Source organism: Dermacentor silvarum, chromosome 3 (assembly GCF_013339745.2).
Source record: "Dermacentor silvarum isolate Dsil-2018 chromosome 3, BIME_Dsil_1.4, whole genome shotgun sequence".
Taxonomy (NCBI): Eukaryota; Metazoa; Arthropoda; class Arachnida; order Ixodida; family Ixodidae; genus Dermacentor; species Dermacentor silvarum.
Genome location: NC_051156.1, coordinates 136,037,400 through 136,053,081, shown reverse-complemented (window position 1 = coordinate 136,053,081; position 15,682 = coordinate 136,037,400). Strand labels below are relative to the sequence as shown.

The 15,682-nt window shown below is 46.4% G+C and overlaps 1 protein-coding gene across 1 annotated transcript in view; it reads right to left on the bottom strand.

Annotated features, from left to right (window-relative positions):
* The window catches only part of LOC119445810 (2-methoxy-6-polyprenyl-1,4-benzoquinol methylase, mitochondrial), a 38,341-nt gene that overhangs the window by 14,002 nt on the left and 8,657 nt on the right, over positions 1-15,682 (bottom strand). The window contains exons 5-6 of the mRNA XM_037710100.2: positions 14,972-15,060; positions 4,529-4,640 (exon numbers count right to left, since the gene is read on the bottom strand). Coding sequence (XP_037566028.1) covers positions 4,529-4,640; positions 14,972-15,060 — 201 coding nt within the window. The remainder of the gene's footprint in view (positions 1-4,528; positions 4,641-14,971; positions 15,061-15,682) is intronic.

Here is a 15,682-nt window from a genome sequence, read left to right as displayed (position 1 = left end):
CCACAATACATCTCACCTTTACCAATATATTAGGGGGATGCAGGAAACATACGAGGTGCTACCCGAAAGTTCCGGGAATTTGAAAAGCGCAGGCAAACTGTGTGTGGTACACATTTCTGCCGCTAGATGTGGTTAGCAGTATGCCCTGCGGATCAGTGTGCTGAACGACTTGTGTCTAAGAAGAAGTGTTGTTTTGCGAAGCGTTGTTTTGCAACGCAATGTTTCACTGATTTGGCGCATTTCTTAGCAACCAATATGGAAGACTTCAAGGCGCAAAGGATTTGCATCAAGTTTTGTTTTAAAATTGGCAAAACTGCAGCAGAAACTCATTGTATGCTAGTGGACACTTTTGGAGTCGATGCCATGAGCCAAAGTAGGGCGTTTTTATGGCATAAACACTTTAAAGAGGGTAGAATGTGTGTTGATGACAAACGTTCTGGACGCGTGTCAACGAGCACAACCCCGGAAATGATAGCGGAAGTTTCTAAGGCTATCCTTCACTAGTCATCGCAGGCTAACTATAAAGGATGTCTGCGACATTGTAGGACAATCGTACTAGTGCAGTTCAGCAAATTTTGCCGGATGTTTTGAACATGAGGTGCATTTCTGCGAAATTCGTGCCAAGACTGCTCAGTGACGAACAGAAGCTGCACTGTGTTTCTGTCTGTACGGAACTGAAGCAACAAGTCAGAGACAATCCCACATCCTCTCCAGTGTAATAACCGAGGATGAGACATGGGTTTATGGCTACGATCCTGAAACCAAACAGCAGTCGTCGCAATGGAAGTCGCCAACTTCTCCGTGGCTGAAAAAGGGCACGTCAAGTTCGTGGCAATGTGAAGTACATGCTCATTGTTTTTTTTTTTTTGACCTACATGGAATTGTCCACAAGGAATTCGTACCTCCTGGGCAAACCATATATAAGTGAGTTTACTGTGACATTTTGAGGCGTTTAAGAGAGAACATGCGTCGCAAACGTCCGGAGAAGTGGAAGAACAACTGGTTTCTCCATCACAACAATGCACCTGCTCACACACATCACTCGTATGACAGTTCCCGACTTCCAAACAAATCACAGTTCTTCCGCACCCACCCTATTCACCTGACTTCGCCCCTCGTGACGTTTTCTTGTTCCCAAAGTTGAAGTTGAGGCTGAAAGGACGTCGGTTTCACACTGTTAAGAGATCCAGTTGGAATCGCAGGCGGTCCTCAATACACTGTCGCCTGGAGATTTTCACGAATGCGTGGAATCGTGGCAGAAACGTTGGGATCAGTGTATACATGCTCAAAGGGACTACTTTGAAGGAGACAGTGCTGATTAGGCGTTATGGTCAACACACTTTTTTTTCCGACCTGAATTACCAAAGCTTTTGGGTAGCACCTCGTATATATGGTGTATTTAGAGACTATGTACAGGAAGAGTCAAGACAGCTGACAAAAAACACATGTGCACAAGGCTGTGCCCAAGATCGTAGTCTTCTTCCTTCGTCACCCCGTAACAATACAAAAATATGTTGCAGTTTGCTTTCTCAATGAAGCCAAGCCAAAGAAATCCACGTACTACCCATCATTCCCAAGGCTGTAGAATGACTTCATTGCCATTTCTCCCCCCCCCCCCCCCAATCTTAGTTAATCTCTACGGTGGACACCGCCTATTTCTTTTACCAGTACAAAACAAATTGTACAAATCAATGTGTTGAGTGGCACATGCGCTGCTCACAATGGCATGTGTCCCTTGTGCACATGTGTGCTGTTGTTCCTTTCGTCAATGCACTCTGTCATACGGCACCACTGACAAAAATCCGCTTACTACATGTCCCAATACTGCCAAAAGTAGATGGCAATGACTTCACATCAGGGCACATGAAAACTTGAGAAGCAAAGAAGTTAGAGAACTATGAAAAAATGCGATAAATACAAACACCACATCAACCTAAGTTATTTCAACATTTCACTTTAATGTTCCTATAAACCATTTAGGTGAATTTCATGCAAGTAATAAAGCAGTCTCTGACCATGACTGTCTGGCTTGAGAGATCACACCTAACGCTCAAATACACTCAGACAGATATGCAAGCCAAGGAGACATGAGTCGTCAATATAGTCAATAACCTAATTCAGGTTCACTGCAGGCCAAACGTATCTCCGAGCGATCTACAATTACAGTCAACGACCGATTTTCCGGATGCCCAATTTTTCGTACATGCCCAGTATTTCGGATGCTTTCGCGGCACTGCCCTTAGAGTTGTAGAATTGTACCCCATAGAGTCAATGCATAAGAACGTTTGAAATTTTGGGCACAAAAAAACGTCGTCATCCGATTTTCGAAACTTTTTTTATATGTCCGCAGGTCTGAAATGGCATTTATCAAAGCCAGCACCGGCGCGATTTTGATTATCTCGCCACCTCGAACCGGTGCTATCGCACGCTGATCTGCTGGCAGCCATAGCCACCCCCGCAGCAACGCTAGGCCTCGCTGCTTCGACGTTCGCTACCAAGCTTCTTGCTGTTCGTTGCCATGTGTTTCATTGAAACAATTTGCAGCTGTTAGCAATGGCACTGACTCCGCCTTTGTAATTCCTGCCAATGGCTTCGAAGCTCAGAAAGCACGAGGCGTTGCATAATGCCGGTTCTTGAAAGTCAGCTTCGCATTGCTACAGCAAAGCTATGCAGTGAAGTATACGCAATATATTGTGCTGAAGCGTACCTAGAGTGGGAAGGGGCAATTGTCACGGGACATGGTATGTTTGCCTAAATTATACACGCGTGCACCCGCCCGTCTCCTACCACAGTATGAGCATGGATACGCCTAATAAGTGTACTGGCAGGCCTTTAGAGCCATTTCGAATGTACCTGTGGCGATTTGAGTCTTTGGTGGCAGTAAAAGGCATGCATTCGATTTTTCGGACTGCCCAATTTTTCGGGCGTTTTCACGGCCCCTAGGGTGTCCGAAAAATCGGACGCTGACTGTACTCCTGTCTTGCATATGCTAGCTCTGTCCCATTCCAGCAAATTTAACCATTCCATTACACCACCTTACCCTCTTCCATTCCCACCGGTGTGGCTCCCCACCTGGGCACACCATTGTGTTACTCTAGCAGACAACTGGCTGTCTTCTCTATGCATTACGTCGTCTGCACAGCTTAATTTCTTCCTCTTAATTTCAGTGTAATAATATATGCTACCCAATCTGTTGTCCAAATTTGTTGTCCATGCCCTTCCTGTCCTGTTGTTCCCTTTCTTTCCTGAAGTGTTTCCTTTTCCTTCAGGCACTGGAAATGTCACGAATGTCTAGCTTTCAAGTAGCCCAGCTTTCAGCTTTAAATATAGCTAGCTACCCGTATGCTCTCAAATCCATACCACTATCTTCCTGCCTCTTAAAGGGCCCCCAGACCTATCCGAGCTCAAAAACGTGTTATATATAGCGGCAGCTGTACTAGTCTACAATGAAAGTACAGCCACAAAGTTTTCGAAACTGCGCCTCTGTAGTAGAGTTACAGCCGCTTGCTGAACGACTACACGGCTGCCAGGCTTTCTGGCTTGCCTTCGTTACCTTCCCTCCTCAATCAATTCAAATAAACTTTTTTTTTTTAGGTATATATGCTGGATGGTCATTCTGGGCTAAAAGTTGCACAAGTAGCTTGGAAGTGCCTCAACAGAACTTACAGGCAAAAGCAATCAAACATGCACAACTACAACAGTACGAAATAACAATAACTAAAAGCAAGCAAACAGTGGAATTGCTGAAAATGGGAATGCAAACTCTGCCAGGTGCTTCTCTATACTTCGTGTCACCAACTCCCTGCAATGCAGAGCTTTGGGCCATGCCAACTGACGAGCATGGAGATCTAGAGGAAGGGTTCTCCTATCATCCACCTCTGATCACCCTTCAGGTCACACTGACTGAATGGAGGCTTTATGGAAGCATCAGTGGCACACAATGGGTGAGCCCCCCCTCCCTTCTTGGAACCTATGCCCAGCTCTTCTCACACTGGCGCTCTTATCCCTCATCCACAGACCAATCAACAACTTTTACCCTGGTGATGTCACGTGCTTGCCCCTGCTGGCGACACAACGTGCTAAGAAAGGATTCAGAAAAGCCTGAAGAGCAGCGCGGGGTTGTTTTTCAAATTTGTGGCTTCTCCACGTCGCATAGCCCTGCCATGTCCGTCAAGGATTGGTTGTCACGGCATCAGGGTGTCGAACGGAAAGGAATACCGGTTCGGTTCAGGTTCGGGTTCAGCGCACTCATATTTCGTTCCGGTTCAGTTCCAGTTTGGAGAAATAAAAATTTATAACGGTTCGCAACAAGTTAGAATGCACTGTAGAATGCACTGACTGTATAGTTTTCAAGGATAACAGTACGCTGTCTTCCATGGCTTGGGAGTGCTTGCCATATATGCTCCAACACATTTTCACTTTTCTCGAAAGCAAAGCAGCAACTGCAAGACTGGGCCCTTTCTTCCTACACGATACAGTGAGACATTCGCACTTCACAAAATCCAACGCACTCTAGTCAAAGCCTCACCTGGCATGGGAACTTGCGAATGCTCTCGACTAGGTACTGATATGACTTCCAGTCCCGCGCCAACAATAGGCCCATGACTGGTATCACTTGGAAGGAGTAATTGTCGTAGATGCTTTAAAAAGAAAAGAAAAAGAAAGAAACATACCAAATAAGATGGTTAGCACACTACAGAGATACACAATCAATCAACTTTATTCCCTAAATAGAGCAGCAAACACAAAAACATTGATATTTTTGTTAGACATACATTTCCAGGGATTAAACTATCTTCCTAACCACACATCAATGTTGCACAGCAACATGCTGCAAGAGAATGCTTCTGTGTGAAGAATGTCATGTATTGGTCAGTTAAAATCTGTTGATGAAACATAAGAGAGAAATAGTACTACATCGGTTTAGGCTGGTACGCTACCCTTTCAGAATTCAATTCACATTTATTTCACAGTAAAAGGTTGTTTACCAGTGAGGAGAAGCAAGGCCAAAAATCACTTTTTGAATTTAACACCCAAACCAAGGCATCAATGCACGGAGCAAGGTTACAAGGAGTGCTGACTCAGCAGATAAGAGTCTGCCCTTACTGTGCTTATTGCTAAGTTCTTACTGCTTTCGACTGCAGCTCGACTCATTTGTTATCTAATGTTTGAAAATGAATTAGTCATGCTAAGTTGCGAGGATGGTCTGTGAAATCATAAGGAGCTGCTGCCCTCGTCGTAGTACCACCTCCAGCCATCTTCCCCTTTTGCAATGTTTCCTAGTGCATCAAGCTCCTACACTTGGCAAAGGTTACTTAGGTACAGTGGAATCTCGATCATACGAATCTCACGGGGTCACGAAAAATATTCGTATTAGCCGAAATTCGTATCATCGAAACACAATTAGAACTAGCTAAATTAAAGAGTCGGAGGTGAACTCACTCAGGCACACGCACGTAAAAAGCATTTACAGTATAGATTACTTATAATGTAACTGTTTATAGTGCAGAACAGGCTACAACGCGGCATTTTCCGACTCCCGTTTACCCTCCCATAGCACTCCATGTATACGCATACCGCTTACAGTGCAGCCGCGTGAGACGAAATACCAGTTATAATGCGGCTTCCGCTGGAAAATCTCGCTGACAAGGGCGGTAGCGAGCACGCTTCTCAACGAGGTGCGCCCACCGACGGGAGAGGAGATCAACGAGGGCGATGCAGAGGAGGAGCATGAGACGTGGAGCATGAGTCCAAGAGCGACAAAATCGTCGCCGCGCGCCGTATGTGCGAGTGAAAGCGCGCCTTTCGCGCGGGGGACGCGTGCTTCACGCACGGAGAGCGAACGCACAGCGGAGAGCAAACGCGACTTCCGTCATGGCCGGGTGTGCCAGTCGAGTTCGGCCCTGCTTCCGTCGCGCGAAAGGCCGGGGGGAGGGGGTATGGGAGGGGGGGGCGACACTGCGCTCTGGGGCACCAAATGCGTACCTTGCAACCGGGCGCGAGGGTAACTGGCGACGCAATCTCCCACGCAAAAGGAGCAAAGCGGGAAGGCAGCGCAGGAGGGAGGGAAGGAGGGAGGGGGGCTTCAACTCGGCCAACAAATGCATTCTTGTACTTTGTGCCTGTGCCGGCTGTCGGGGTTGTCGCACGCACCGTACCCTGAAAGCGATCTCCACACGGCTCTGACCTTTGTATGCGCTGTGCTTACGCCGCTCAGTTTCCGTTGTAGCGATAGACCGCACTTCCCCACGAGCGCAAAAGCAAGAAAAGCGCCACCGTGTCAAACTCTTCGCGCCCAGTCGCGGCCTCTACGTTGTCCGGCGCCGCGTCCGCGCCTCCGCACCAAAAGAGAAAAGGAGAAAGCGCGTGACTGTGCGCTGTTCTCTTTCGCGGCCGTCGGTGGGGCGGCGTTTATTCGTATCAACCGACGCGGGTCGAAAATCGATTCGTAACAACCGTTCTCTAGCACGTTGCAAAGTAATGGGGCTCGGCCGGGACCACAGAAAAATTCGTATCATCCGAAAATTCATATTAGCCGTGATCGTATCATCGAGATTCCACTGTATTTGCTAATTTAGAGGCACCTGGCTCTTGACTCTTTATTTTCTTTCAGCATTTCTTTAAGGGCATTGACAAAAAAAGGAATTTGTAGACCTATTCTAAATGGCAAGCAGTGATAGCAATCATATATCACGCAAGAATACTCGAATGTACTTGAACAGTTGCATTTTTGCTGCACGTTGCGTCAGCCACGTGATCCTGCACTACAGTGTCTTGACTGCTCGCACTATGTGTTGACCTCTTGACCACATTCGCCTTAGGGCTTTGGCGCCTACAATTTTTAGCTACAGTGGAATCTCGTTAAACTATACCAGCTTAAGCCATAGTTTCTTATTAAACGTAGTTGAGACGAATAGCCGACTCAGCTACCCTTTAATTTAATGCATTTAGTACCCGCTTAAGCCGTAGCGGTACATTGTGTACCTGTCGGTTATTGCATACACTTGCACTTGTCGAATGCCCATCCTACTCCTCAGTTGCAGTCTCGCGCTCCTTCAGCCCACCAATTCTGCACGGAGCACGCCAAGTGCGAGCTATGCGTTGCATGCATATGCACGGATCTCCGTGGCCATAGCGGAGCCTAGCCTCCGAGCCGCACCGCGCACTATCTCGGACTAGTAGTAATCTTGGAGGCCACGGCGGACCGACCTAGCGAGATCTCGTCTACAAGTGCTCTCGTAAGATCCTACGTGACGCAGTTACCGGCGAGAGCAGTCAGAGCAGCCGTGGACGTGCGCACATGTGCACAGTTGTTTTGTTAGCCGGCCACATTGCATGCGTGCTGAACTTCGCGACAGTAATCTGCGGACGCGGTGTGATTGTGACAGGACCGCACAATGTCAAACAGGCAAGTGAAGCATCGCGTGATGAGCATCAAATCAATGGCGATAGTCAATGCCATCCAATGTGGAGCAAAGAAGTCCGTGTTGGCACGGGAGAAATGCCTGCCACTGAGTACTGTTTGTGGCATTTGGACAGCCCGAGAGAAGGTGGTGAATGGTGCACCGTCCAACCTCAAGCGCTGCCGTTTAAGGGGCTCAAGTTACCCAGATGTCGGAAGGCTTTGGTGCGTTGGCTGAAAAATGCAAGGGCAAAAAACTTGCCTGTGACCGGACCCCTTCTCACCGAAAAAGGCACTGTGCTTTGCCAGACAGATGGGTCACGACAGTGTTGTTTGCATCAGTAGCTTGCTCGCTAGATTTAAAGGGCCCCTAAACCACCTCAGATATTTTTTGAACATTTCAAGTAAACACGCGCATCGTGTTCAGAATGCCGTCACAATCAACGATGCCAAACGCTGCAGTGCTACGCGCCGCGGGAGCGCCACAAAATAAAAAAAACAATGCCGTCCTCCTCCCCTCGCCTTTCCAGTATCCCCAGTGGTTGTCACGATGTCAGCAGGGGGAATCTGGTGATGTCAAATGCAGAAACGATGTCCATTGGTCGAACAAGAACCTACGACTTCCGGTTAGTCTGCTAGAAGGTACGCGTGCTTTCTGCTTTTCCTCGTCGTGTTGCTCGTTTGTCCGACCTTGCGAATCGGTAATTACAGCCTGCAACGCAAGTGCCAAATCGCTCGCGTTCCAACACAGTCGTGCTTAGCGGTCTGATTAGCTGCGCGAACAGAGTGCGACAGTGTTGGCCTTTCCAGGCGTGCGCGCAACACAGGGTCTATAGCGGTACGCTTCGCATAACACGGGCTGGCACCGCAGCAACAGCAGGTAGCCGAGAAGAGCTGAGTCCCCGTCCACTTTACCGGCACGGTAACTCGTCGCACGCCGTTTGCCATTCGCGGGCCGCCGTTCGACAGCGGTTTTTGCTCGCGAACGGTGAGATATCCTTGCCGTACGTAGAGAGGATGAGACCGGGACTCATTTGTGCGGCAGCCTCACCGCTGCTGATATCGTCGCTAGGCCTTTTCTTGTTCCCTTCAAAGCTAAAACGGACGGCGCTTCGAAATAAAATACCGACGCTCACAAGTCGCAATATTTTCTTATCGTTGTTATTGCTCTTCGCAATAATTGTACACAAAGAAGAAAAATACGCCGAGATTAGCGGCACCGTATGCTGCGATGCGAGCACAGCCGAGCCCGTTGTCTCCCGGCGGTCCGTGCACTGCAGCTGAGCTGCAGCCGATGTTTTCGTTGCCGGTGGCGGAGGCGCGCAGCTTCGCAGTCGTCGATTGGCCCACTGATCGTGCAGCGGGCGGGGCGCCGGCCAAACTGCCGTCTACTTAGGACACCTCTCGCGCAGCAGACGTTCTACAGCACTGGCGGCCGGTTCGCCGTTAGTATATGTGTTGCTAGCGTGGACGTGCCTTAACCGGAAGTAGGCAGTGTTTTGAGAAGCGTGTTGGCGATGACGTATGTCACGTGACCTTTCAAGAAGCACTCAGCGAGGAGGGGAGACCTGCCGATGAGGAGAGTAGCGAAGGAAAGAGCGAAACGAGCGAGGGCCGTTTTTCGATCTAACTCCGCTATTACGGCACCATTTCGAAAAATTCTCGCGGCTACGTGTTCGTTGTAGACTCGTGCACAACTGCAACACCACAACTAAATTTCGACCTCTAGGTGGTTTAGGGGCCCTTTAAGACGCGGTACACAAAGGTTGTTTCCGGCAAAGGTGCAACATATCTTAGGAGAGTATTCCCCAGAAGACATATTCAACATGGACGAATGGGCACTTTTTTTTAAGATGTTGCCGAACCGAACTCGAACTTTTAAAGGGGAATCGTGTACAGGCAAAAACAAGTGAAGGATAGAATATCGGTCACATTTGCAGCCAACATGGCAGGAACAGAAAAGCTGCCGCTCCTCGTTATTGACAAGGCCGCGAAGCCAGGTGCTTCAAGGGTGGTCGACTTCCATCAGGCATGTTCTATCGCAACAACACTAAAGTCTGGATGACCTCGAAGCTATTCAAGGAGTACGTGTGCCTACTGGACCGTCACTTTACCGAGAGCAGAAGAAAAATTCTTATGGTGATTGATAACGCACCAGCTCACGTGGAACTGGAGAAACTTTCTGCAGTGAAGTTGGAGATCCTGGCAGCAAATACCACCGCCCTTTCACAGCCCTTGGATCAAGGAATCATTTGGTCTGTCCAACACTTGTACCGTTAAACATGCTGCGCAGGATGCTTATTGCAATGGAAAGTGGCAAGACTTACAACATTGACATGCTGGGCGCGATCCATATGCTGGCGTGTTCCTGGCACCAAGTAAAAGCCGCAACTGTGAAGAACTGTTTCGCGCGTGCACAGTTCATTGTGCCTACCCAAGAAATCAACCCAAGCGAAGTGGATATGGATGAAGAAACTGCTGACGACAGCGACTGCGAGGCGCTGCTTGCAGAAGTTTTGGAGCGACAAGGTGGCAGCGACAGAGTGCCATTTTCGGTATTTTGCGATGTCGACAATGACATCGGAGCTTGTGAAGATTTGTCCGACAGTGACATTGTTAACGCTCTCGGTACCAAGTTACCCAGCGCAAGCGACGGTGAGGACGACGATAACGCTGAACAGGAAGATGTGCCTTGTCCATCAGTTGCAGAAACAGCGCGAGCACTGGATGTGATGTGGCTAATCGCTGAAAAGAGAGGGTTAATGTACACATTGGCCTTCCACTTGCACGGCTTCAAAACTGCAGTTGTCGTTGCGAGGCCGCCGAAGTGGCAAACGAAAGTAACTGATTTCTTGCAGCGTATTTCGACAAAATAAAGAAGTTTCTTGGTTTTCTTGCGAAATATGTTTAATTCCACAGGCAGGTAAGCGCATATTTCTTACTTTCGGGTAAGCAGTACAGTCGAGCCAGACTATATCAAACCCGTTTATATCAAATTATCCAGTATATCAAACAATTTCTAAACATGGTAAATTTAAATTGAGAATATATAGCAAAAGTTACTGTTACATCGAATGAAAATAGCAACGACAACCGATATATCAAACTCCATGTGCCTCAAAAGTGCCCCAGCAAGTTGGCTTTCCCTCGTGGTGGCGGAGAAAACTGCCGGCGCCACCCTAGAAAAAGTGGTTTAGACCCGGCTGTGCACGGGCGAACACCCCCCTGCAAGAAATGATTCTGGCCTGCTCGCAGCGCTTACAGCCAATCAGAGGCCGTCGTGCTTTCTCCGAGGCGTGGAGGCGGTACAACTGAGCGCCATTTTTTCTTTCTTTATGCTTGTGTGCCTGCTGCTGCCTCTTTTCCTCGAGTCCTCATTCAGCGTGGTCCGTTTGGAGCGAGCTGGCAGAGTTCCCGGGTGCTATCGACGGATCGACATTCGACGAGTTCGTCAGTGCGGACGATGATGTCGCCATCATGGGCCTGCTACAAGATGAGGACTACGTTGCAGACGTCGTGCCAACCACGAGCCAAAGCGACAGCAATAAGGAAATTGACAGTGGCCCATTGCCTACATCCTCCGAAGTGATTAGTGCACTTGCGTTGGTCCGGCGCTATTGCGTGAATATAGAAGGTTGCGGCCTCAGCTGCTCCGACTCGTTGGACAACGTGGAGGCATGCGTGCTGTCGCAGGCAGCGAAGTCGTTGAAACAGAAGAAAATCCAGGACTATTTTGTTCCAAAGTAGGGCACGCAAGTAAGCCACCATATTAATAAAGTACTTTTCTTATTGGTATGTGCCTTTGCGTCATCAAATCCTATAGCGGGCCTATATCGAATTATGCCATATATCGAACTAATAAACGTTTTTTGGCGAGTTCGATAAACCCGGGTTCGACTGTAGTGTCGCTTAGCACGTACTTTCCTTGCGTCCCCGTCAGGTACGGTTTAACGAGATTCCGTTGTACATACAGCTTTTGTCCTATTTCCCGCAGCACATAGTCCCAGCCCTCTGTTACTGTGTGAGCAAGCCTTTCTTTGGCATTATGCGAGTTTTGTGCAGGTGCAACTTTCCTTCGTAGTCCACCATTGCATTTAGCCACATACACATTTACTGTTATCCTTGAAAAGAAAAGTACACAGTCAGTGTGTTCTACAGTGCATTTTAACTGGTTTGCAAACCATTATAAATTTTTATTTCTCCAAACCGGAACTGAACCGGAACGAAATATGAGTGCTCCAGTATGTTTTTCTCCTTAGGCAACCAGCTTGAGCCTCAAATAGCAAGGTACTGCCCTTTGTGTTATCGTACAGATTTTACCTCCTAATTTCTTTCTTCTCATTCCTGTAAATCTCTACGGTCCTTTTTGTTTCCATTCTTTGCATCCAATTCACTGTCTCTGTTTCTCTCACTTTCTTTCTGATGACTCCTTGTTGTCTATTAACAGTTATTACACTGTACTTGGTTGCCAACTTTCTCGACCTCTTCGTCCATTCTGTGTCCACGCTTTTCAGATACAGATACTTGTGCACTTTAGCCGCCCATTTATTTTCATCCATGTTCCTGAGTCTTTCTTCAAAACTAATTTTGCTCTGCACTTCTCTGGCTTCACCTTTCACCCGACTTACCTTGGTTTCGCGGGTGAGCGAAATATTTGAGAATAATGACCACTGTGTCAATAAACTTATCAGTTGTCAGGCTGAGCATTCAAATTAACCTGTAAAGCATGTGGAACCTTACTCGGTAGGCTGTGTAGGTTAATGACAAATAAAGAAGAGGGCTTTGCTTTAATGTAAGGTTAATGTACTGTTTGTTTGCTTTAATGTAAGGTTAAGGGCACTATTTCCAGCCAGTTTGTAAGATTAGCAATAATATTTCAGTCAAGAATCGAAATATTCTTTTGAAGTTTTTTACATTGTTTCTTTTACCCCTGTTTTCTAAAGCTAAAACCATCTTCGGCCTCAATTATTGACCAATTTCGACTTTGATAACGGCAGCATGCCCTAATCACATAATGCGTGCTAATGTTGAGCAGCGGTTTCACAATAGCGGCTTTTCGCGAGTTTTTAACATTGTGCCGCTGCTAGTTATTCTCCCTCTCCGTGCCAATGTTTATACATAGCAGTGTATAGAAGGTTTATGTTGGGAACTAGGGACGTCACACTGAGGGTGACGTGGCCACAAATGTTCACAGCCTTGCTGTATCCTCTTGGGTCGCACGGGCCCAATGGGGGCAAGCAAATCAATTACTTAGGAGTGACACGTAATGACATCATGCGCAGAAAGCTTGTCTGTTAATTCTGCCACTTGAAGCTGCTCAACAATAACCCTAACTGGCATTCCAGGGTTCTCACACACCATGGCCTCCCCTTGCAGGAGAAGCTCAACCACCTGAATAGTGCCTGACAGTGTTTATTTTTGCTTCGTCTCAGATGATAATTAGCCATAAAATGTTGTCTCACCCCAAAAATAAAGGATTTCGCGACATTCAAGGAGGTGGCAATCTGCACGTCACTGCAGTCTGCATATAAGGAGACTAGGACAGCGCATGGCTTCACCTCCTGTGTCACAGTGGAAGCCGATACCTTAGAATAAGCAGAGGAGTTGGTGAAAACAAGTTAAGCACCTAGAGAGATAAAATGAGGAGGTTGATGTCTACGGTGATCCGAAGCCGTGTTCTCAAATACCTAGTGCACCCAGTACATGTACTGCGAACCGTAAAAGGAAAGAAATATCATATTGTGATGCGTGCAGGTATAATAGTTCCTGCTCATGGACAGTGAAAATAATATACTTCAGTGATCAGTATAATAGAAGTATATCCTGTCAAGGTACATGCAAAGATGCATGTTTTAGCATTTATGCAATGGGTCTACTGCAATGGGTTTCAGCAATGGGTCTTGTGGAGATGCAGGAACACTGTGAATGCATATGCGTATGAGTGAGCAATACCAGTGACAAAAGAAAACAATTTTTTTTACTCCTAAGATGCTTTTCTGGAGTAAGCATTTGTAATTTGTTTTCAAATTTGGTACAGCATATCATTAGGGTCCTCTGTTTTCAGGTGAAGCCCTATAACTTGTGATTTTTGCACCCCGAACAAAACTCTTGAAAATCTGGTTAAACCCAATTTCTCCCCGAATTTCGCCCTTTCATAAAGAGTAAGAACAAATGCAGGTATAACAAAACTAATGAACGCTGCCCATCTTTTGTAAGCAAGTGGTCAAGATATACAATATTATTACCCTATGAATATGTTATCCTCAAGCGAAAGCTGGAATAAATGTATAAAAATATATATTCAGTGCCTCCCAGCCCTGAGTCCATGAACGAAGGCTTCTAGATAATTTAGTAGCCACGTTTACAGGAATAAGACAATGGCGCACTGCATTGCATTTCCCACAAATCTCATACATGTAAACGTCGGTAATGTGCTGGGAAGCATATTAATGCAGCGGTGACATCGCTCTGCATTGTGAACAGTAGCTGTGACGTTGAGAGTATGTTTACCCAACTGCCTTACATTCAAACAAGGGTGGCTGGTTTGTGAAGCTGTTAATCCACTACTGTTGTTGCAAAAGCAAATACTTGGAATCATTCAAACAGGACAACAACAGACAAGAACTAAAAGTCCGACTGGTTTAGGATGGACACAGAAGTGTTCCCAATGCCTATGATAATATGCGTCAACGAGGGCTTGTAAGATAAGGAAAAGCATCCCGCCTCCTGCGAAGTATGCCCGTGTGCACTAATATAGTTGTACTTTTTCTTTTGTTAAAAAAGTGCGGAGAACAAAGAAAAGAAGGGATCATCAAACCCGTTCCTATGCGTTGTTTTTGTTAATGTAATAATAATGCCTGACAATGAGGATTTGCAGAAATGAGTCATTTTGTCATCTCTTTGTCATTACATGTTCCTGTGAGTTATTTCACTTGTTTTAGTTGAATGTTTATGTCCAAAGAGGGACTATTGCTTGTGTTAATAACTTTCGAGTGTTAGAAAAAAAGAACTCCCGATTTCTCTTTGGTTTTGCTGCTTGAGAACAGAACCCCTGATTTCCCCCCGTTTCCCCTTTCAAAAATAACAGCAAATTTTTACTCCCCGAATTTCAAAAATATAAAACTCAAAAACAAATGACCCTACGCATCATATTCTGGAAACAATGAGTGTTTGCTGTTATCACCTTTTTTTCACTGCCGAGAAATAAAATTGGCAAAAGCCAATATACTGAAACACTTTCTAGAAAAATCTGACTTCTCCCTACTTAATTTCCTTGATTTTTCATCACTTTGAAATTGCCCCAAAATATATAAGGTAGAAATGAAGGGCCCTAAGTACACGTGTAGCAAATAGAGAATCAAAACCTTAGATGCAAGGCAGTAATTTGGCGTGGTTGTTCTGTCATACTGGAGTAGTGCTAGAAGGACAAAAACAGACATAAGAAACTTCCTTATGTTATCTTTCTTATGTATGTCCTTGTCTTTTTAGCACTACAAAATAACTAAGATGCAAGAAAAAGGACTGCAGCAGCGCATCGTTTTGGAACCAAAAACATGAGATCTAACTTACCTACGCAGCAGTGGATTTTCTACCCGGCTGAACTCTAAGCAAAGAAATCTTCCTCCAGGCTTTAGTACACGATGCGCTTCACTGAGCACCTGCACAAGGTGAGAAGACGCAGGTTTATTAGATACCAGCATGGAGTCTAAAACAAATACTTAAAAAAAGCAGCACAATTGTTTCCCCCGTTCAAAACCAAATCAAGCACCTGCAAAGGTATAAATCCTCTCAGTAAATAAACAGCAACGAGATTCAGCAAAAATTATCGGAGAATAATTGTCAAGGTCAAGCTATAGATTCTCGGTAGACCTGCTGAGATATGTGGTAGGGGATGCGCATTGGTTAGCTCTAATGGTTAACGCTATGAGGCACTGACCCCAGGATCAACCTGCATTACAAGCCACGTTTTTTAAAACCCTCATGAGAACACGTATCGTGCACTGGTATCAAGATCGGACCACCAAGTCACCACCTTTGATAATACTGTCTATGTGACGCGCCCCGTTCATGCCACCAGGCAGCCATCCACGCAAAGTGGGGGGAAAATCCAAAGGAAGCTTCGGTTTAAAAATTAAGTAAAATCATGGGGTTTAACGTCCAAACGAAACTCGAGGCCTGTGAGAAACACTGTAAGGGGGTACATTGCCCAAACGAAACTCGAGGCCTGTGAGAAACACTGTAAGGGGGTACTACGAATTACTTGAGTGCAGAAACAGCACC